The sequence below is a fragment of the Pongo pygmaeus genome, chromosome 8 (assembly GCF_028885625.2).
Source record: "Pongo pygmaeus isolate AG05252 chromosome 8, NHGRI_mPonPyg2-v2.0_pri, whole genome shotgun sequence".
NCBI lineage: Eukaryota > Metazoa > Chordata > Mammalia > Primates > Hominidae > Pongo > Pongo pygmaeus.
The window spans coordinates 33,903,514-33,925,437 of NC_072381.2; the positions used below are offsets into that span (position 1 = coordinate 33,903,514).

The 21,924-nt window shown below is 37.4% G+C and overlaps 1 protein-coding gene across 47 annotated transcripts in view; it reads left to right on the forward strand.

The window, feature by feature from the left end:
• The window catches only part of CCDC7 (coiled-coil domain containing 7), a 434,284-nt gene extending 423,873 nt beyond the window's left edge, over positions 1 to 10,411 (forward strand). For all 47 annotated transcript variants that reach the window (XM_054436378.1, XM_054436376.1, XM_054436382.1 and 44 more), the window contains 2 exons: positions 3,905 to 4,138; positions 10,242 to 10,411. In XM_054436378.1, the coding sequence (XP_054292353.1) occupies positions 3,905 to 3,951 (47 nt within the window). In that variant the 3' untranslated portion in view covers positions 3,952 to 4,138; positions 10,242 to 10,411. The remainder of the gene's footprint in view (positions 1 to 3,904; positions 4,139 to 10,241) is intronic.
• The last annotated feature ends 11,513 nt before the right edge of the window (positions 10,412 to 21,924 follow it).

Sequence of the window (21,924 nt, forward strand, 5' to 3'; positions counted from 1 at the left end):
TGCTTGGTAGATCTTCCTCCATCCCTTTATTTTGAGCCTATGTGTGTCTCTGCACGTGAGATGGGTTTCCTGAATACAGCACACTGATGGGTCTTGACTCTTTATCCAATTTGCCAGTCTGTGTCTTTTAATTGGAGCATTTAGCCCATTTACATTTAAGGTTAATATTGTTATGTGTGAATTTGATCCTTCATTATGATGTTAGCTGGTTATTTTGCTCATTAGTTGATGCAGTTTCTTCCTAGCCTTGATGGTCTTTACAATTTGGCATGTTTTTGCAGTGGCTGGTACCGGTTGTTCCTTTCCATGTTTAGTGCTTCCTTCAGGAGCTCTTTTAGGGCAGGCCTGGTGGTGACAGAATCTCTCAGCATTCGCTTGTCTGTAAAGGATTTAATTTCTCCTTCACTTATGAAGCTTAGTTTGGCTGGATATGAAATTCTGGATTGAAAATTCTTTTCTTTAAGAATGTTGAATATTGGCCCCCACTGTCTTCTAGCTTGTAGAGTTTCTGCCAAGAGATCGGCTGTTAGTCTGATGGGCTTCCCTTTGTGGGTAACCAGTGTTTCTCTCTGGTTGCCCTTAACATTTTTTCCTTCATTTCAACTTTGGTGAATCTGACAATTATGTGTCTTGGAGTTGCTCTTCTTGAGGAGTATCTTTGTGGCATTCCCTGTATTTCCTGAATTTGAATGTTGGCCTGCCTTGCTAGATTAGTGATGTTCTCCTGGATAATATCCTGCAGAGTGTTTTCCAGCTTGGTTCCATTCTCCCTGTCACTTTCAGGTACACCAATCAGACGTAGATTTGGTCTTTTCACATAGTCCCATATTTCTTGGAGTCTTTGTTCATTTCTTTTTATTCTTTTTTCTCTAAACTTCTCTTCTCACTTCATTTTATTCATTTGATCTTCCATCACTAATACCCTTTCTTCCAGTTGATCAAATTGGCTACTGAGGCTTGTGCATTCATCACGTAGTTCTCATGCCATGGTTTTCAGCTCCATCAGGTCCTTTAAGGACTTCTCTGCATTGGTTATTCTAGTTAGCCATTCATCTAATTTTTTTTCAAGTTTTTAACTTCTTTGCCATGGGTTCGAACTTCATGCTTTAGCTCAGAGTAGTTTGATCGTCTGAAGCCTTCTTCTCTCAATGCGTCAAAGTCATTCTCTGTCCAGCTTTGTTCTGTTCCTTATTCTTCTCTATTAATGGAATAGTCTGTACCACATTTTGTTTATCCATTCACCAACTGGTGGACATTTGGATTGTTTTCACTTTTAGACTATTTTGAATGATGCTGCTATGAACATTCATGTGCCATTCTTTTTGTGGATATATATTTTCATTTATCTTGGATATATACCTATTAGTGAAATTGCTGGGTTGTGTAGGAAATTTATGTTTAATTTTTAGGAAGCTGCCACACTACTTTTTAAAGTGGCTGTACCATTTTACCATCCCACCAGCACTGTGTGAATGTTCTCATTTATCTATGTCCTTGCCATCATTTGTTATTGTCTGTCTTTCTTGTGATAGTCATTGTAGCAGGTATGAATTATTGATATTTTCAAATGAGAAATAATGCATATATACATGGTTAAAATGCAAATGATATAGAAAAGTATACAATTAATAATTAAAATCACTTTTCCTTCACCAAATCCTGTCTCAAAAGGTAACTAGTCTCAAGCTTTTTGTATAACATAAAGAGAAAACCTGTTTAGAGTAATATGCATCCTATGCTGAAAGTCATATATATATATTTATATGTACATATATAATTATATTCAATTATAAAGATATATAAATATATTAACATAAATGTGTATATAATTTAATGTAAAATGTGTATTTATTATTAGTTATTAAAAGAAATCACACATCTTTTCTGCAACTTAACTGTTTTTTTACTTCAATAGCTTTGTGGGGGTACAAGTGGTCTTTTGTCCCCTGGCTGAATTGTATGGTGGTGAAATCTAGGATTTTAGTGCACCCATCACCTGAGTTGTGTGCATTATACCCAATAGGTAGTTTTTCATCCCTCACCCACCTGTCATCTTCTCCCCTTCTGAGCCTCCAGTGTCCATTATACCACTCTGTATGCCTTTGTGTGTGCATAGCTTAGCTGCCACTTATAAGTGAGAACATGTGGTATTTGGTTTCCGATTCGAATTACTTCACTTAGAATAATGGCCTCCAGTTCCATCCAAGTTGCTGCTAAAGACATTATTTCATTACTTTTTATGGCTGAATAGTATTCCATATATGCACATATGTATGTGCATATATAAATAAAACTTATTTATATATATAAACACACACCAACATATCTACACACACACATATATATATACACACATATATATACTCACCACATTTTCTTTATCCACTCATCATTGCTTTTGGGGTCTTAGTCATAAATTCTTTGCCTAGGCCGATGCCCAGAAGAATTTTATGTAGGTTTTCTTCTAGAATTTTTATGGTATCAGGTCTTAGATTTAAGTCTTTAATTCATCTTGAGTCAGCTTTTGTACATGGTGAGAGATAGGGATCCAGTTTCATTCTCTACATGTGGCTATCAAATTTTCCCAGCATCATTTATTGAATTGGATGTCGTTTTCCCAGTTTATGTTTTTGTATGCTTCATCAAAGATCATTTGGCTGAAGTATTTGGCTTTATTTTTGGGTTCTCTATTCTGTTCCATTAGTCTATGTATTTACTTTTATACCAGTACCATGCTTTTGGCATCTTCGTCATGAAATCTTTGCCTGATCCTATGTCCAGAATGGCATTGCCTAGGTTGTCTTCCAGGGTTTTTATAGTTTGGGATTTTACATTTAAGTCTTTAATCCATCTTGAGTTAATTTTTGTATAAGGTTTAATGAAGGGGTCCTGTTTCAATCTTCTGCATATGGCTAGCCAGTTATCCCAGCACCATCTATTGAACAGGGAGTCTTTTCCCTATTGCTTGTTTTTGTCAGGTTTGTCAAAGATCAGATGGTTGTAGATGTGCGGCCTTATTTCTGGGCCCTCTATTCTGTTTCATTGGTCGGTGTGTCTGTTTTTGTACCAGTACCATGCTGTTTTGGTTACTGTAGCCTTGTTCATATCTTGAAAATCTTTCCGTATCAGCACATCCAAATCAATCAAATTATTTTTAAGTCCTTTATATTTAGATCTATCATAGCTTATGAGCCTCTGTCAAATAGGCACTTTGGTTGTTTCCAGTTTTTTCTATGTAACAAACAATGTTGCAACAAAGATTATTGAAATCAAGAGATATTTTATGACTCCATCTTAGTTTCCATTAGCTTAAAGATGAGTCTTCTGCCTAAAATGGACTTGCTGTTATTTCCTCCCTGATACTAAAGTTAATTTTGTTGTGGTGTACAAATTGGCCTCTCATTTAAAACTGACTGATTTTTTGAAGAACCATAGGCATATTAAGTATATACATTTTTTTGTATGCCAAAATACAAAATTTCAGTGAATTGGAACTTTTTGAATGTCTCCATTAAGATTTCTTAAAGTGTGGTCTCTGGGCTAGCAGCATGGGCATTGCCTGGGAACTTCTAAGAAATGCAGTTTCTTGGGCCCCAACCCAGAACTATTGAATCAGAAGCTCTGGGTTCAGGTCCAGAAATCTGTTTTAGTAAGTTGTCTGAGTGATTCTGTTGCTAGCTAAAGTTGGAGAACCATTATCTATATTTATACTGCTCTAAGTTGAGAATGTCACAGCATCATTTCTATAAAAACAACAGGTAGGTAGATTTATATACTACTTTCCATTTTCATTGTTTATATTATTCATACATTCTGTTTTCCATGATATCATATACAATAAAAATTATATCAACCAGAGTAAAATTAAACTTTTTTTCAATTAACACATAACTTTTCTTTAAAGTGTTAGATGCTGCTACCCGAAAATCTGTACCACACCCATACTTTTGAGAATGAAGGAAATTCTGAGCAAGATAAGCAACATGACAAATTCAGAAATGCAGGAAAGGAAATTGCAAATATAGAAGCCTTTTGAAAATAACACTGACTCGTGTGGATGGTGCTTATTGAAAAACAGCTGGAAATACAGTGGATCAACAGGGTAGGCCCAGATCACAGAAGGCCTGACCAGGCAGTGGTGAGTTTGAAAGTTTCAAATTACTTTATTACTTTTCTTTTCAATTTTAAAAAAGTTATGCAATTATCTTTTAAATCACAAATAATAAAAATATTCACCCAATTCAAAATATTAGTTTTTTGAACAATGCATAACCAACTTAGAAAAAGGAAAAGATGTAAAAAATATATGACAATAACCTGATATGTGTTAAGCATATTCTGTAGAATTTGTAATGGCACAAAATACAACTGCTAATAATTTTAAAGATGTGATTCTTATCAATCAAATGTTTTATAACACTGAAATATTATTTGTAACTGCATTTTTACTATCCCCTGAAGAGCATAAATATTATTGGCTATAAAATTGTCCTAAACCCAATCTGGGTTATCACTGACATAAATATTTAGACTTGCAGAATATTCTTTTATGCCTTAAATTTTCCTATTTTTCCCCAGCAAGAATCAGAGGAATGAGCAGTAATATTAATTTAAATATTCTGGAGTTATGTTTCTGCCAAAAAATAATAAAGAAAATTGGATTTATACTCAAACAAAATAAAGTGAAATAAAATGACTGAAATAGTTTCCATCCTTTATAGTCTCCCATTGTAAAGATATTATTTACATTTTATATAGTAATGAAAAATGAACAATTTATATGGTTAGAAAAACTCATGAATTCAGCATAATGAAACTGTCAAGAGAAAATAAATGGAGAAATTATTCCCTAATGATCAATTATTCTCTAAAACTGTGAAAGATCCCAAAAGTAACATAAATGTGAACTATATTAATAACTCTGGTGAGGGTTTTGGAGAGAATATATGCAGAAATGAACAGCAGAATTGTTATTGCAAGTTGCTGATAATTGGGTTGTGAATAAAGTGGATTTTATGTTTCTTTCTGTAATTATTTTTATAGCTTTAGTTTAGTATAGAAGACTACCTGCAATGGATGGTGATTGTTAGGGTTATCTAAACTACATCCAATCCATCTTCTCAGTTTGCCCGTGTGAACTACCCGGATAACAATGCCAGCTGTATCTTAATTCCCATTAGTTAAGTCTGGGATTCAGCAGGCTTTTCTATAAAACATGGAGGAAGTTTTATTTTCACTGAAGCTCTGCCTTTATAGAATACTTATTTGATTAAATAAGGTAATGCATTTTCTAAATCAGTACTTTTCAAGCCTAAATACAAAATAGAACTCACCTGGGGCTTTTAAAGCCTACCAGTTTTCTGCCTTGCATCCCCAGACCAATTAAACCAGATTCTCTGTGTGATTCTAATACGCAGCCAGAGTTGAGAACCATGGAGCTTATTGTTTGAAGAGGATACAAGGGAAATAAACTAATGCCCAAGCCCATATGCAAATGGTTGCAGTTGATTTTTTTTTTTAATCCAGTTCCTGTAGCTACTGGCAGAGGAGACCCAGTTAATAGATTCAAGCTATCTTGGCTTCATTTAAATGGTCCTCCTCCTAGACCATCTTTTTCATGGCAATTATGACTCCTCTTCTCAGCACTTTTCAGTAGAATGTTTTGTGATATAAAAATATTCCACACCTGTGCCCTACAGTATGGGAGGTATGAGTCATATGTGGCTCTTGGGCTCTTTATATGTGGGTAGTGTGACTAGGAATCTAGATTTTTAATTTTACATACATTTGATTAGTTTAAACATAAATAATCCTATGTGGCTTGTGGCTCCCATATTGAACTATGCAACTCCAGAATTACCAATGATCCAATAGCCACCAGGACCTGGGAAGGCAGTGAGCTATTCAGAGGGATATAATAATAAAATAAAAAATAGCTCCCTGGAGAAGTAGGAGCAGGAATAGTCTTTCAACTGAGCTTTGGGGTAAAATGTAATACTTTTTCAGGATAGCAGGATAACCCTTAATATTGAGCAGGGGATGCCAGTTTCAACCAATGACTCTAATTAGCTCAAATTAGGCCAGAATCAGGGCAAACGTGAATAGGGTCTAGGGTCTTTGAAAGACTTTGGCTGCCATCAAAGATAAGGCTAGTCCCAGATTATGAGGTAGTCAGATCTAAGAATGAATACTTAGTGAACCCTGGAAATTCAAAAATTCCTTTGGTTCTATTGTGAGAAACCCAATAGCTGACAACTTGCTGGAGATCATATAAATGCTTTAAATAAACTGAATGACAACAGGGAGTATTTCTCTAGTCTTTTGAATGTGTTTTTCTTTTGATTGATCTAATGATGGTGCTGCTAAAGACAAATCTGAACTGCTGAAGCCAAAAATTAATGGGAAGTCTGTTTTCGTATATAAATTAGGATATTATCTTCATCAACAAATGCTGTCCAGAAACAAAGCAGTGGAAGAACAATATTTTATTCATAAAATGTATGGGGCCATTCACGCTGTTAAGGCCATTCAAATTGGCAAGGGCCCCTCTAGTACACCATTCTTTACTTGTCACTATCTCTAATTTTTTTTATTTAATTTAAGTTCTGAGATACATGTGTAGGATGTGCAAGTTTGTTACATAGGTAAACGTGTGCCATGGTGGTTTGCTGCACCCATCAACCTTATCCTCATCCTTATCCTTTTTTTAAAAAATTTTGATTATCATCTAAGTTTAATATATATATGTTTGAATAAGTTTAATATAAATATATATGTTTGAAATAGTAATAAAAAAGGAAGAACTGAATTGCATCCATAGCAGGACAAGCTTCCTCATACGTTAAAGAGGTGTTCAGAAAATTCCATATAGTATCTGCTAAATAAACATGTTTCGCAGCTTAACAAATATTATATGATTGCAGCATCCATGATTTGAAGTAAAATAGCATTTGCTTTCTTCTGCTGGAGGTCATTGCTCGGGGCAATGTGCATGTTCTTAGACCTACGGCCTTAAGGAAGGGCTTAGGGGTGGCTCAGTGCATGGCCCCAGTGCAGACACTTCCAAACCCCAAACAATGAATCAACCAACCAAACACACAAACATCAAACAATTGTCTCCTTTGAGTTCCTCTTGACCGAATGGAGGCTCAGCAAGGACTGCTGTAGAAGGTACATTAACAGACTTTGGAATGAGGATAATACCTTAATACCTAGGTATTAGGCCTCACATGCATTAGCTATTTTTCCTGATGCTCTCCCTCCCCCTACCCACAATAGGCCCCAGTGTGTGTTATTCCCCTCCCTGTGTCCATCATTCTCATTGTTCAGCTCTCACTTATAAGTGAGAACCTGTGGTGATTGGTTTTCTGTTCCTTCATTAGTTTGCTGAGTATAATGGCTTCCAGCTCCATCCATGTCCCTGCAAATGACATGCTCTCATTCCTTTTTATGGCTACATAGTATTCCATGGTGTATATGTACATTTTCTTTATCCAGTCTACCATTGATGGGCATTTGGGTTGATTCCGTGTCTTTGCTATTATAAATAATGCTGAAATGAACATACATGTGCATATATATTTATAATAGAATGATTTACATTCCTTTGGGTATATACCCAGTAATGGGATTGCTGGGTCAAATGGTATTTCTGGTTCTAGATCTTTGAGGAATGGCCACATTGTCTTCCACAATGGTTGAACTAGTTTACACTCCCACCAACAGTGTAAAAACATTCCTATTTCTCCATAGCATCACCAGCATCTGTTGTTTCTTGACTTTTTAATAATCGCCATTCTGACTGGTGTGAGATGGTATCTCATTGTGGCTTTGGTTTGCATTTCTCTAATGATTAGTGATGTGGAGCTTCTCTTCATATGTTTGTTGGCCACATAAATGTCTTCTTTCGAGAAGTGTCTATTCATGTCTTTTGCCTGCTTTTTAATGGGGTTGTTTTTTTCTTTAAATTTGTTTAAGTTCCTTGTAGATTCTTTATGTTAGACCTTTGTCAGATGGATAGATGGCAAAAATTTTCTCCCATTCTGTAGGTTATCTGTTCACTCTGATAATAGTTTCTTTTGTTGTGCAAAAGCTCTTTAGTTTAATTAGATCCCATTTGTCAATTTTTTCTTTTGTCGCAATTGCTTTTGACATTTTCATCATGAAATCTTTGCCCATGCCTATATCCTGAATGGTATTGCCTAGATTTTCTTCTAGGATTTGTATAGTTTTGGGTTTTACATCTAAGTCTTTAATCCATCTTGAGTTAATTTTTGTATAAGGTGCAAGGAAGGAGTCCAGCTTCAATCTTCTGCATATGGCTAGCCAGTTATCACAGCACCATTTATTAGACAGAGCATCCTTTCCCTATTGCTTGTTTTTGTCAGGTTTGTTGAAGATCAGATGGCTGTAGATGCGCGGTCTTAGTTCTGAGCTCTCTATTCTGTTCCATTGGTCTATGTGTCTGTTTTTGTACCAATACCAGCTGTTTTGGTTAAGGCTACACTATCTCTAATTTAAATCAAATTGTTAGTGTCCTAAACATTCAGGAGATCAGATATCAACAGAAGTGACTAGTAAGATAATGTTACCATTTGATGCCACAGTACTTTTTTAGAGGCAAAAATCCCATTTTCTTTTTCAAGAAGAACATATGATTACTTTTGGGGAGGGTTTGAGGAACTTCTTTTCTCCCTTCATAAGTTGGTGGCTAACATTTGCACAGGGACCATGATTCCAGGTGCAGAGACAAAAGGTATGTTCACTGGGGAGTTCTTAGGTAGCAGTTGATTATAGAGTTATCGTTATGATGCAGGGGCAACTGCCTACTTCTGATTTTAAAAATGGTTCTCAGTGTGTTGTGTTCTTATCTATGTCAATGAGCACTGGGGTGGCAAATAAAATTAAATTTTTAATAGGTTGTGGGCATTAATTATAACTTATAGGATATGAATTTTCAACAAAATTATTGAGCCATTGGGCCAAGGAATAAGTGGTGGTGACCACTAAAATTCAGGGAACTCATAACTTTTAACTGAGTGAGATCTTGGTGCATGAAGCCTGAAACTTTCATTTATCATTGTTTAAATCTAAAGGCAGGAACTCCCACTCAGACTTTCACTGAGACAAAGACTGCAGTCTCTGAATTCACAATTCAAACTCAGAAAAGGCCTTTGATTGCTGTCTTTTCCTAACCCTTTTATCACCTTCCTAGCCAGCCAGTCATGTACCCAAATTGCAGATGGTAAGCTTACAGGCTGGGTGCTCATGGTCAACATGTCTTTACCTGTCCCCCACACCCCACAATTATAGGCATAATTTGCTTGCAAAGAGCACAGAATTCTCAAACCCTTCAGTTTGGGCAGAGGTCACAGTGGTAAAATGTATGTGTGGATACAATCTCGCCTGTGATATCTCATCTTCTCATAGTTGAGTCTATCAGTTCAGAGCACACATTCATCGAGGATCACTACACAAGTTCATCTAACTTGCTTAAGGACATAAAGCTCATAAGCAACAGATAAAGGGTGGGTAACTAGATGATTGGACTCTACAGACAATGAGTTTAACCTCTAGTATATACTCCATCACAAGGACAAAGTCCATAAGAGCCAGTCTCATGTTAAAGAAAAATTTTTGACACTTGATAAACATGGTAAGGAAGACTTTATTAAAGACCATTGCACTAGAAGAGGGAGATTCAACTCCAAGTACAGCAAGGAAAGCTAAGAATTTATAGACAGAGCAGAGTGAAGGGGTCAGCGGATGGAAAATTGTTAAGAGGAGATATCAGATGTAGAGGGATTCTTGCTTAACTGGCCTAACAAGATTCTTCTTAGAGGCAGATTAAGGACTTAGACATTAAGGGCGAGGGGTGAGAAACTTGGTTAGATATCAAGCATGGGAGATTCTTGCTAAACTGACTTAGCACGATTTTTGCTTAAGGCAGGCCAAGGATGAGGCCTAGTTGAGAAGAGGGCTTAGAGAAGCCTAACTAAAGTTTGAACACGGAGGGAGTCATTGTCAATGTTCAGCTAAAAAGAATATTTTAGCATTGAAAGATCACTGATTTTTGAAAAGAGCTCTAGATAATATTTTGAAAAATGCCTTTCAATTAGTGGAAAATACGCCTCAACATCAAGACATGCACAAGACTGAACATTTCAGAAAGGTTTATATGTGTGTATATTAGAAGTTGAATTAAACTAAAAAATTATAATTACTTGTTGATTTATTTTCAGAATGTGTCTTTACCATATGGAACAATTTTGAACTTCTAAGATCAAGCCTTTTTGTTGCTGAGGGTAAGAAAGGAGCTCTGTGATGAGGTTCCAGCTTGCTTCTATTCGCCAGTGTCCCTGTAGTGCTTTCTGGTGTGATGTAAAATCAATTAAACAAAACTTGTGCTCTGCATGTTTTGAAAATGTATGGTTCTTTAAGTGTCGTATTATTTGCAAGTCTATTCTGTATGATCCTCTAATAGAGAAAAGTCACCTCCATACATTTCTTACACTTCCAGTTAAAGGAATTTAATTTAAAAAAGAGAGTATCTTGCTTTACTCTTTTTCATATTAAAACTAGATATGTATGGAAGAGATCAGAACAAAGTATTTATTTATATAACATTTATTAAACCTAGTGAGGCTACAAAGCAATTTACCAGGTTTAGGTGAACTATGAAAGATATTGTTTATAAACTCAAAGAACTTATGCTGTGTGGGAATGTTTTCATGAAAATTAAGTGTAATTGATACTAGTTAAAATGATAGTTACTTCACTGACACTAGTTAAGAGGAACATTGAAAAGTATTATGTAAAAAATTTCTTGTAAATATTAAATGTTAGGAATCCAGTATCTTCATATTGTCTTATTTTCTCTTTTGGCCCTGAGACTGATGAATTTTCATTATAGTCACCATCATGTCTAATCATATGCCTCTTTTATGTGACAATTTGTCTTACTTTTTAGAATTTGTATCAGCTTCTAATATTTCTAAATAGCATTAATATTTTGGTTTCTTATTTACTTGATAACCAAAATGAATATGACAAAATGAAAGAATAGTATTATGTATTTAATTAGATCTTATTCAGAATCCAAAAATTATCACACCATTTCAGAGCCTGCTTATATTGGTAGGCTACTGCTTCAGTGAAAAAAAATCAGTAAGTATTTCAATTTCTGTGTTTAATAGTTTAACTCTTTCACATGTTATTAGAGGAGCTCGGTATATAATAGACAGTAGTTGTGGATCCCAGAGATAGATTCGAATTGAGTTCTTTGTCATATCCGTGGTGCCTCTCAGTAGTACACAGACACATTTTAAAGAAAAACAGATATATTCTCCATCAGGATAGTAAGTTAGTCTTGAAAAATGACAGGCTTTAATTTGAGACTTAAGTAAAGGATAACAGTTTATCCCATTTCACCTACCTCTGTTCTGTATATTTCTTTAAGCAACTCTAGAGCTCAGAGTTTGCATTATAACAAATCATATATGATGTGTAATTTTCTACTTCCTGTAGGATTCTTTTCACAACTTAATATTTGAAAGACGATCATTCAGCCTCTGCTTAATTATATATCTGGTTACAGAGATCTTACTCTCTCAATTGTAGGAAGTCTCTCACTGTTAGAAATGGTTCATAACATTGGGGTTAATTCTGCCATCGTATAAAAGTTATACCCATTGATGAAGCTAGAATGAAACTTTAAAAATATTTTAAAGGAGATTAAATGAGATAATAAAAGTGTAGCCTGGCACCAAAAACATTATCTGTTTATTTTCAACAGATCCATTGAAAATGCTTTATGAGCATGACCTCTATGGCTGTGAAGATTAAATAGTATATTTGAAAGTGGTGTTGCTGAGTGGGATCATTAAGGAAAGTTCTACTTAGACTCAAAGACAGAATAGGGATATATTATATCCTATTCCATTATATAATATATTCCTAATATTGTATCAATACTCTGCTTAATTAAGAATAATCCTCAAATGTTTTAACAACATAATATTGACTGCAAAACTGAAATCACATGAGAAACTAATATTCAAGACAAAACCCCTCTATGTAAATACTGAATTCTAGTCATTAAATTTGTTTCTTGTGGGAGTACAGGTTAACAATTCTGAAAACACTTTATGTATATACTGAGGTTGAATTAATAAGTAAAGGTATGATGAAGAGTGGGAGCTGGGTTTTACATGTTTGGAATGTGAAATAGGTATAGATAAGCAAGATGGAAAGCCTGGATTGAGCCCCAAAGTAATAGGCATATGGAAAGTCTTTGAACTATTTTAGCAACTTGTCTGTAAATTTAAACTAATCAACCACAGAGCATTTGCAGAACAAAATGAGAAGATGAATAAGAAGCCCTAAATTTTAGATGTGGACAGAAGAACAGCTTCTGTTTTGAGGCTACATGTTGGATTTTATAATTTAACCATTGTACTGCCAGGTTAGGTTTTCTGTTTCCAAAGTGGGTAGAACATACTGTATTTGTCTCCTAGGGGAAGGATAATTAAGCTTAAAGGTCTTGGAAAAAGCATTATTATAACCACCAGTTAGAAGATCAATTGGAGAGTAATTGTAAAAGTGCTATGAAGATATGAGGCATGTAAGAAGCAACATAAAAAGGGTGGCCAAACAGCAGTTTTAAAACAAAACTGAATTTACTGCTTACTGGCAAAGGAAGAATGCACCACACAGGTGTAAGTTCAGAGAGTTGTTCAAAGCAGAAATTAAAGGGGTTAAAAGATATATAGAGAAAAACACCAAATAGGGCATGGTCCTGATTAATGGATGTGGATTATGAGCTGGGTTGTAAACTCTTATTTGTATCTGGTTACCTTTAGAGTTAGCATCACTAGTGTGGAGAAACAAGGTTTCAAATAGGTCTGGAAAGAAGAGAGAAAATTTTCAGAGAGCCTAGGGTCATGCTTGTATACCCTTGCTCAAAGATTTCCGAGATTTTAATTTAACAGGTGTCATTATCATGTACAGTCTTACTTAGAAGCAAGAAATAAAGCTAAGGAATTTATAGAGGTACCTTCCACTGATAGGATTTAAGGGAAAACTGGTAGTATTTGATAATAAACACTTCATACACAGTTACAAGATTTACATTAGTTTTGAGGAATGACATAAAAAAGATGGACGACTAGGAAGCTTCAGCCCTTGTTCCCTAATGGAAACATTAAATATACACATAGGAAATTTTATGGCATTTTCTCTTGCTCTTGCCCCACCAGTGAGGCATGAGGCAGTTATGAGTAAGCAGCCCAATTCTCAGTTTTCTCCCTCAAACCAGAAGAAGCAGAATAGAGAATATTTGCCACATTCAAACCTATTTGTGGGCACCCAGAGGGACTGGTTTCTGTCTTGCCGGACTCAAGGCTCAGTGTGGATCTTAAGCTGTAGAAACAGTGGAAGGCAGTGGTAGGCACCATGCCACGTGGAAACTGCAGGGGGAAAGCAGATATATGTATGTCTGGGCACAGAAATTGTGGGCAGAAGGATATAATAGAACATGTGAGGCCCAAAAAGAAGCTGGGGTGAGACTCTTTGGAAAATTAAGACATCTAAGCAGCCATCTATATGAGAGAAATTGGGAAGGAAAAGGCACACTAAGGCCCTGGAAGGACACATTCCCAGAAAATACCCATGAAGACAAGCTGATCCTAAAACTTAAGGGCCTGCTAATTAGTGAAGATCTTTTACACCGATCTGCAAAGACTGGGAGAGGTGTTTGTTTTCTCACATGCCCAGTTTTCAAATGAATACCACAAAGCATTAAAAAAAAAAAAAAAACTATGATCCCTTCAAAGGAATGAAGCAAATCCAAAAAACTATGATCCCTTCAAAGGAATGAAGTAAATCCCTACTGGCTTTCAGCATTTGGCTCGCTAGATGAAGACATTAAAGGAACTATCTGAAATATGTTCAAAGACCTACAGTAAAACACAAAGAACTGACAAAAATTGGGAAAGACATATGAACAAAATGCATCATCAACGAGACAGAAATTATTTAAAAGAATGAAATAAAGATTCCGTGAAGATGGAGAAGTAGGAAATACCAGAAATCCATCTCTCCACCTACACAGCAATGGTACTGGAAGAAATTATCTGATGTTACTGTGTTTAACTCTAGAGTCGGTTAGAAGGCTTTCAATTTCTAGGGGTCTACTTGATGGGGGAGGGTGGGAGGAGGGAGGGGGCAGAAAAAATAACTATCGGGTACTAAGATTAATACCTGGGTGATGAAACAAACCCACATGTTACCTGTTTACCTATGTCACAAAACTTTACCTGTACCCCCAAACCTAAAATAAAAATTAAAAAAAAATCTCTTGGCTGGGCGCGGTGGCTCACGGCTGTAATCCTAGCACTTTGGGAAGCCAAGGCAGGTGGATTGCCTGAGCTCAGGAGTTCGAGGCCAGCCTGGCCAACATGGTGAAACCCCATCTCTATTAAAATACAAAAAATTAGCTGGATGTGGCGGTGTGCGCCTGTAATCCCAGCTACTCGGGAGGTTGAGGCAGGAGAATTGCTTGAACCTGGGAGGCAGAGGTTGCAGTGAGCCGAGATCACGCCACTGCACTCCAGCCTAGGTGACAGAGTGAGACTGCATCTCCAAAAAAAAAAAACTTCTCTCTAAACATTCCTTTCACTTTATCCCCCAAATAAATCTCCCTTTGAATAACATTTTTCAACAAATACTCAGGCCAAAAACTGGCACTTTAACTTACGACTTAGAACTGTTGGGGATAAAACTCCAGAAAAAACTTGCTATTGAGTACTGAATGTCTTTATTGATAAACTAAATATATTTTTAAAGCATAATACAATAATTATGTAGAGGATAAAATATAAATTGTTCACTTAGGAGATTAATACATAAATCATATTTACAGACCATTGACTTGAGAAATACAGTTCGATGACATTTCAATTTGAGCAAAAGATGAGGTGCTCAAGTATGGCATTCTCTCATTAAGACAGAATTCAAACTTTCTGCGAAGAAAAAGTCCCTCATTTCTTGGTGTGCTTCAGGACCTCCATATTATTTAGATTTGGAGGCACCGCCCATTGAGGAGCTGGCTGCAGTGTCAGCGTGAGAAGGAGGAGGAACTCCAGGCCAGGGGCGGGGTACCCCAGATCAACTGGCGTCAAGGACCCCTCAGATGGAGTCAGTGTGGGAGCACAGAGCCTGGCAGCTCGGGAGGCCTGAATGGAGGGGAAAAGAACAGTGCTGCTCTAAGACCCAGCCCCCTCGTGGGGGAGAGAGCAGCAGGGCTTGGCTCTCAGCTGCCTGGCAGGTGTGGAAAAGCTCCTTGTGACGGGGTGGCTTTCATGGCCTCTCCCAGGGCCTCCAGCATTGTTAGCATCTCTACCAGCTTCTCTTGTTGCCTGGAAAGTCTGGATGTCTCTTCTTTCAGTTCTTGAACCAGGGTGGTGAATTTCTCCATCAGCATCTCGTTGGTGCTATTCACCTTCTTGTAAGCATCTACAAAGCTGGGGGTGTTGAAAGACTTTTTCTGTACCCTGACATCTTTTAAAGATGCCTCAGTCTCTACAATCTGTTTTCTTGCCAATGAGCTGGGATTTCTCCTTCACCTGTGAATGCAGTGTTTCTGCAAGCTGCCTTTCACCTCTTACACAGAGTCGGTTCCTAACAGACAAAGTCGATAAAAGTAAGAGACCCAGCAGTAAGCCCATGAGGTGTGGACACACCACTGTCTTCCCATCGAGGCTGTGGAAAGTGACTTGAGGACTCGGGTCATGGTGTGGCAGCCCCACCATCTCCTCATCCAGCTTCCCAGGAGTCAGCTCAGTGTCCAGCTCCACAGAAGATCGCAGCCCCTCCATGGCACCACAGCCACCACAGGGCTCCGCCCAGTAACCGTGGATCCCACAGCCACAACAGACACCAGAGAACACCCTGAGATTCCGCCTGGCATCCAACCAGCAGCGGGCACCCTGAACTGGTCAACTGTATGATCGGCTAGAGGGAGAAATTTGTAAATAAAGTATACTTTTCTCTATTATTAACAGTAATACTTTTCTGTTTTCTTATTCTTTTATATTAACAAAAAGTTAAAATATAGTGAAGTGTGCAGATGTTAACTGCATGATTTCACAAATTTTAAAATTTTATATTCCTTTCACTAGCCAGCAGCCCTCTCAATGTATGGCTCATGTCCATTAACACAGAAAATCTCTCCTGCAACTTTTCAAATAACATCGTCCACCCCTCCACACGCAGCCCCTGTTTTGATTCCTATTAACATACATCAGTTTGGCCAATTCTTCAACTTCATAACAGAGAGATCACAATGTACACTTTCATGTCTGCCTTCTTTGCTGGAAGGTGCCTCCTTATTCCACAGACTTTGGATCAGTGGGTGTGGGGGAATCCAAGGCAGACCATGAAATGAGGCAAACTGATCTATGAGTGAGTTCTTTTGATGGCCTCAGATTAGACATCCAGGTATAAAAGTACATAGCTCAGAACATGATTTTCTCTGTAATATAATGGGGAAACTTTTATCTTAGTATACTTATTCTTTAATTTGGTGATTCATAAAGCTGATGGTTTTTTATAGAAAAGGCTTACATGATTTTAGTTTCCCATTCAATTCTCTAAATAAATTGACTTTCATTTACTTGCTATTATCAGTTCTCAAGCTATATATCATTATATCATCTAGTCATTTTAGACTAAAACTTTAGTAATTCATATTCATCAGGAATGGGATGTTTCAATTCTAAATTTTCATTCAACATACTCAGTTTTGCTCGTTTTATGTTCATAAAAAATGCATAACTACTAAAGGTACCTTTTCATAGTGTAGGTAATTTTAAAATATATATGTAAATACATAAACTAATTTTAAATTCTCCAGTAAGAAATGAGGATTTTTTTAACTCGAAACTTGTGTAGAGAATTTAATCTCACATTCCTACAAAATATCTAACATTCTTACAGTATTTTCTAAAGACCTCCTCGTCCCAGTTATAATTTTACAAATTTCAAATGAAAGATATCAGCACTTAAGCATATGCTCATGCTTAACAAATTTCAAATTAGAGGACAGTTAACAAATTTCAAATTAAAGGACAGTGACAAGGCTGTCATCATGCTTAAGAAAATTGAAGTGATGAAGATGGTGATTTGATGATCCTGATTCTTTGTATATAAAAATATTATTCCCAAGAACTAGGCAAGCATAAGTGCATTTGCATCCATTCATTCTTTCTCCATATATGATTCATTTAAAATACCCCTTCCCCTTTCATTGACAATGGAAATATATACCCAACTCATTTAGTTAGAATGAAAATTTTGGAGTTTTTGAACCTCACCAAGCCCTGATTTCTGTGCTTGGGTTTTCATTTCTTCCCCACCAAACTATGTCATAGACACTTGCTATGAAGAGATAAATGTGAACACATTAAGTTTTCTTGTTACCAAGCCACACAGACTAGGATGATAAAGAGAAAGTGAAACCTGTTTAGCAAGAAAGCCAGCCTTTGCTCTATTTTATTATTGGGTTAATCAGGAAAACAGGTTCTGATGCAGGACTGTTTGGATTTCCCGGTAACTGTAGCTCAGTATTTGTGATGAAGCTACTCTGAGGTTTTCTTATTACTATACTTTGAAATAATAAGAAGTGCATGTTTATCTTGTAATAAAAATGTATATGGACAGCAAGGGAACTAGGACAGCTAATGCAATTTTGAAAAACAAGAATGCCAACTCTACTTTAACACTTACTGCATATCTAATAAATTCCATATGGTATTGGCAAAGGGATAGACTTATTAATCAATGGGACCGAACAGTCTCAAACAAATATGCTCAACTGATTTTTGAAAACATGCAAAAGCACTTCATGAGAGGAAAGCCAGCCTCTCCATCAAATGGTCATTGGGCAACTGGACATCCATAGGCAAAATAAAAGCTAAAAAACCAAACTTTGACTTAAACACCTGTCTTGGGCCATTCAGGCTGCTATAACAAAATGCCATGAAGTGGGTGGCCTGTAAACAACAGAAATGTATTTCTCACAGTTCTGGAGGCTGAGAAGTCCAAGATCAAGGCACTGGCACATTGGGTGCCTGCCAAGGACCCATTTCCAGGTTCATAGATGCTGTGACCCTCTGTTTCCTTGCTGTGTCCTCAGATGGTGGAAGGGACAAACAAGCTCCCTCAGTCCTCTTTAATAAGGGCATTAATCCCATTCCTGAGGGCTCTGCCATCACCCAAAATGTGTTCCATATCCAGTGAGCAGCTGCCTGGCCTGCAGGACAATCTGTGGTTAACGAGCCCCAGGACAGGACACGTCCTCAACCTGGCTTCCAGCCCTTACCAGATGGGGACACGATTAAAAAAAAAAAAAAGCATAATAATAAAGCCCGGGACAAACTAGAAAACTTCAGGAGTGTATCTGTGGTACTGGAATTTCAAGGAGTTGAGGACATCAATACATCTTTCAATTAAACTAGTTACTAGGGATCTATCAGGGACATGAAAGTTCTATTCGATGTCTTTTTCAAGAGCCAAGGGTGGTGTATTCTAAGAAGTAAAACACATGCCTTGGGTGTTATTAGTAAAATCTGTTAACTCTGAAGGGAACAAGGAATGTCCTAGCAAGGCCTTACATTTTGACCTTAGTCTGTGTGGAGATAAGTGATTTTGATTTAATACTTTGGGTGTCTGTGATGCAAGAGATTCCTAGAGGGTTTGTTTGATGTGAAGGGGACAGTTTTCAGATTTACAATAAATATGAAGATGAAGCCAGTTGTTGACCAGGACATCCCGTGCTAAGATGACTGCCTGAAGTTTTGGCCAGCGGTGGTTTTGGGATCCTGTCCTTTTTTAGGGATATCCTGGCTAAGGGATGGAAAGCAACAGCTTTCCGTAAGCTTCACCAGGGATGATTAGCAGTGACGTTTGCATGGTCTACGACTCCCATTACTGTTCACTCCGTTAACCCCAAGTGGCTTCCCAGGCAGTCAGGGAGTGTGGGGGAGGAATGAGCTCCTGGCATTTGGCAAGGGACTTGGGCCAGAGGAAGCTGCCCACTCTGACAGGTGGAAGTATCAGGGGCCCAGGTTTTGCTCCATCCTGCCTTAAGGAGGCCTAGGTAGCTGTGCCAACCTTGTAAGCTGCAGTTTCCATGACCCAAAGCATAAGGGGCAGCTGGGTCTGGAGGGTGACAGGCTCAAGGTCTCTCAGAGTCTCCCATTTCCAAGACAGCCCAGTAGGCAGCGATCCTTTGTTGTTTTAATGGTGGATACCAGGAGGCCAAGGGGGTAATATCCTATATCAGAAGCTCTGGGCAACTAATGGCCATCCTAAATGGTCCAAAGCCTCCAGGAGGCATTGCAAAAGGCTGCCAAAACTTCTCCAGTGGAGTTTTTTGAGGCCATTCACAGGAGTGTCTAATGACTTTAAAGTAAAATTTGTAAATGAGGAATACATTTCCACCAGAACTCAAAAGTACTAAAGTACTTTAAAGTATTACATGAATCTCCTGGAGGAGGACATCCTCCCCACGCTCCTGGAGAAGGGGGATGTTGCTAAGATCTTGTCTGCAAAGGTCATGCACAATAACAGAGCCAGGGAGACCTCCTAGGCAGTCTGGAAAGCTGCACTGGGTCCCTGCAGAAGGGGAGGTAAACTGAAGCTGAGAGGCAATGGAAACAGGCATTAAACAGAACCCTCAGCCAAACCCTTAAGAGCAAATGATTTACCAGGTAACTGAATAAAATTAGCAATTTAAATGAATTAGGTATTGACTATGGCAGCCCTAATGGATGGGACCATAGCATTAAGGTTATAGTAATCCATCATCATGAGGTGCCCTTTCTATATGTATGTGTGTGTGTATGTATGTGTAAATATTTTTTTTTCAGATTTGGAAACACGGAAAAATTGGGCTGTTGAAAGCAGCAGTGAGGATAATCACCTCTTTATTTTATATAATTAGTTTTAATCATTGAATGTCTTGTTTCAACTTATATTGGGTCACATAAATTATCTTAACTGGAGGTTCACGGGGTCGCATTTTACCAAGTTTTTAAGTGCCAAAGACTTACTTTAATTATTTATTGTGTCAGAGCTTCCATCTATGCCCAATATAGTATATTTTACAGCAACAGATATATGACTATGAGAAACTTGGGCAAGGCTACAGTTAAAGTAAGGCATACTCATTTTAAAAAATTTCATATGTAGTTATCTTCTCAAGCTTATGGGAGCAGTGGAATTTAGTGGAATCCCCAGGTTTATAATTTGAGCACCAGCTCATTAAGTTCATGAATTTTTTTCAATTAGTGCATATTAACCAATGTTAAAGTTAGAACCTATGTTGTAGAAGCATAAAAGCCTTTGTTACGTAAATTCTTCAGTATATAAATATATGAAGTTTTAATTTCTAACTGGATTTGATTATGGAAAATACCTAATATTTAGTTTATTATATATTTACATCAAAATATTATCTATAAACATATTATTTATCTACTTTCTCCTGTATCCAGAGGTTTGTTCATAAATCAGTAGGTGATCTGAGGCTAGCATTATGTTTGCTACACTGGCATTAGCTTAGTCCTTGAAGTTCCTCTTTTTCCCACTTTTGACCTGTAGCTAGCTGCCTAACGCGACAGTCTCTTTTTTTTTCTTTCCTATTTTTCTTTCATTTGTTTTAGGTTTCTAGCCCCCTGAAGCTGAAGTTTTCTTCATCTCTGGTTGATAAGAGTGACAGAGGGAGGCAGGAAGTGGGCACTCTCTGGTATGGCTGCTCCGCCCCAAGATAATCAGTCCCTTTTTTTCCTTTTAAGTAACATCTTTAGAATAAATTGTAATTCTAGGTGACTAAAGAAAAAAACTTCTGTTCCCTTTCCTCCCTTTGGATGTTTTACCTGACAAGCCCCTGCTGGACCAAGTAGCGCCCTGTTGCTTTGTCCTTTCAGATTGTTACCTAAAAAAACTGGGGAGGGTACTGGCCTTGTGGGCAGCTGCTTCCCTTTCCAGGGTGTCCCCCTTGACCTCTGAGGGTCAGAGGAAAGAGGAGCAGAAGGAATGTGGCAGCAAGGGAAGTGTCTACCTCAGCAGCACTGCCTCCTCCAGGGCACCACGAGGATTCACATGTGGAGTCAGGGCTGGGCAATTTGATCCTTTCACTGCTCCCAAGTCACCCCTACAGTGAAGCCCAGTAACACCCTCTCCAATCATAACTAAGGGGAAATCTTGACTCCCCTGGAGCCTGTTGCATGTATCCAGTTTATTGGTTTTTGGTGTTGAGTCATATTAAACTGTTTGAATATACAACAATTTGTGCATTCACTTGTCAATGGACATTGGGTTTTTTCCAATTATTGGCTATTATAAACAGACTTGCTAGGAACATTTGTGTAACAATTCTTTGTATGGACACTTGTTTTCACTTCACTTGGGTAAATGTTCAAAAGTAGAATGGCTGACTCAAATGTTAAGTCATATGTTTAACTTTTTAAGAACTGCCAACTTGTTTTCCAAAGTGGTTGCACTAATTCACATTCTCACTAACACTAAATCACAGTGCCAGTTGTTCCACATCCTTGGAAACCATTTAAATTACAGCCATTCTAGTGGGTGTCTAATGGCATCTCATGATTTTGTCTTTCCATTTGCTTGTTTTTTTGCCATTCATCTTCTCTGGCGGAACATCTGTTCAAATATTTTGTCCAGTTTAAATCTTCTGGGGGGGTCTTCTTATTCTTGTTTTAGACTCAAAGTGATCTTTATGTGTTCTAGATAAAAGTCCTTTATCAGACAATACGCTTTGCTAATATTTTCCCCACTGTGTCTTGCCTTTTCATTTTCTTTTTTGCAATTAAAGCCACTTTGTTTCAGTGGCATTAATTACAT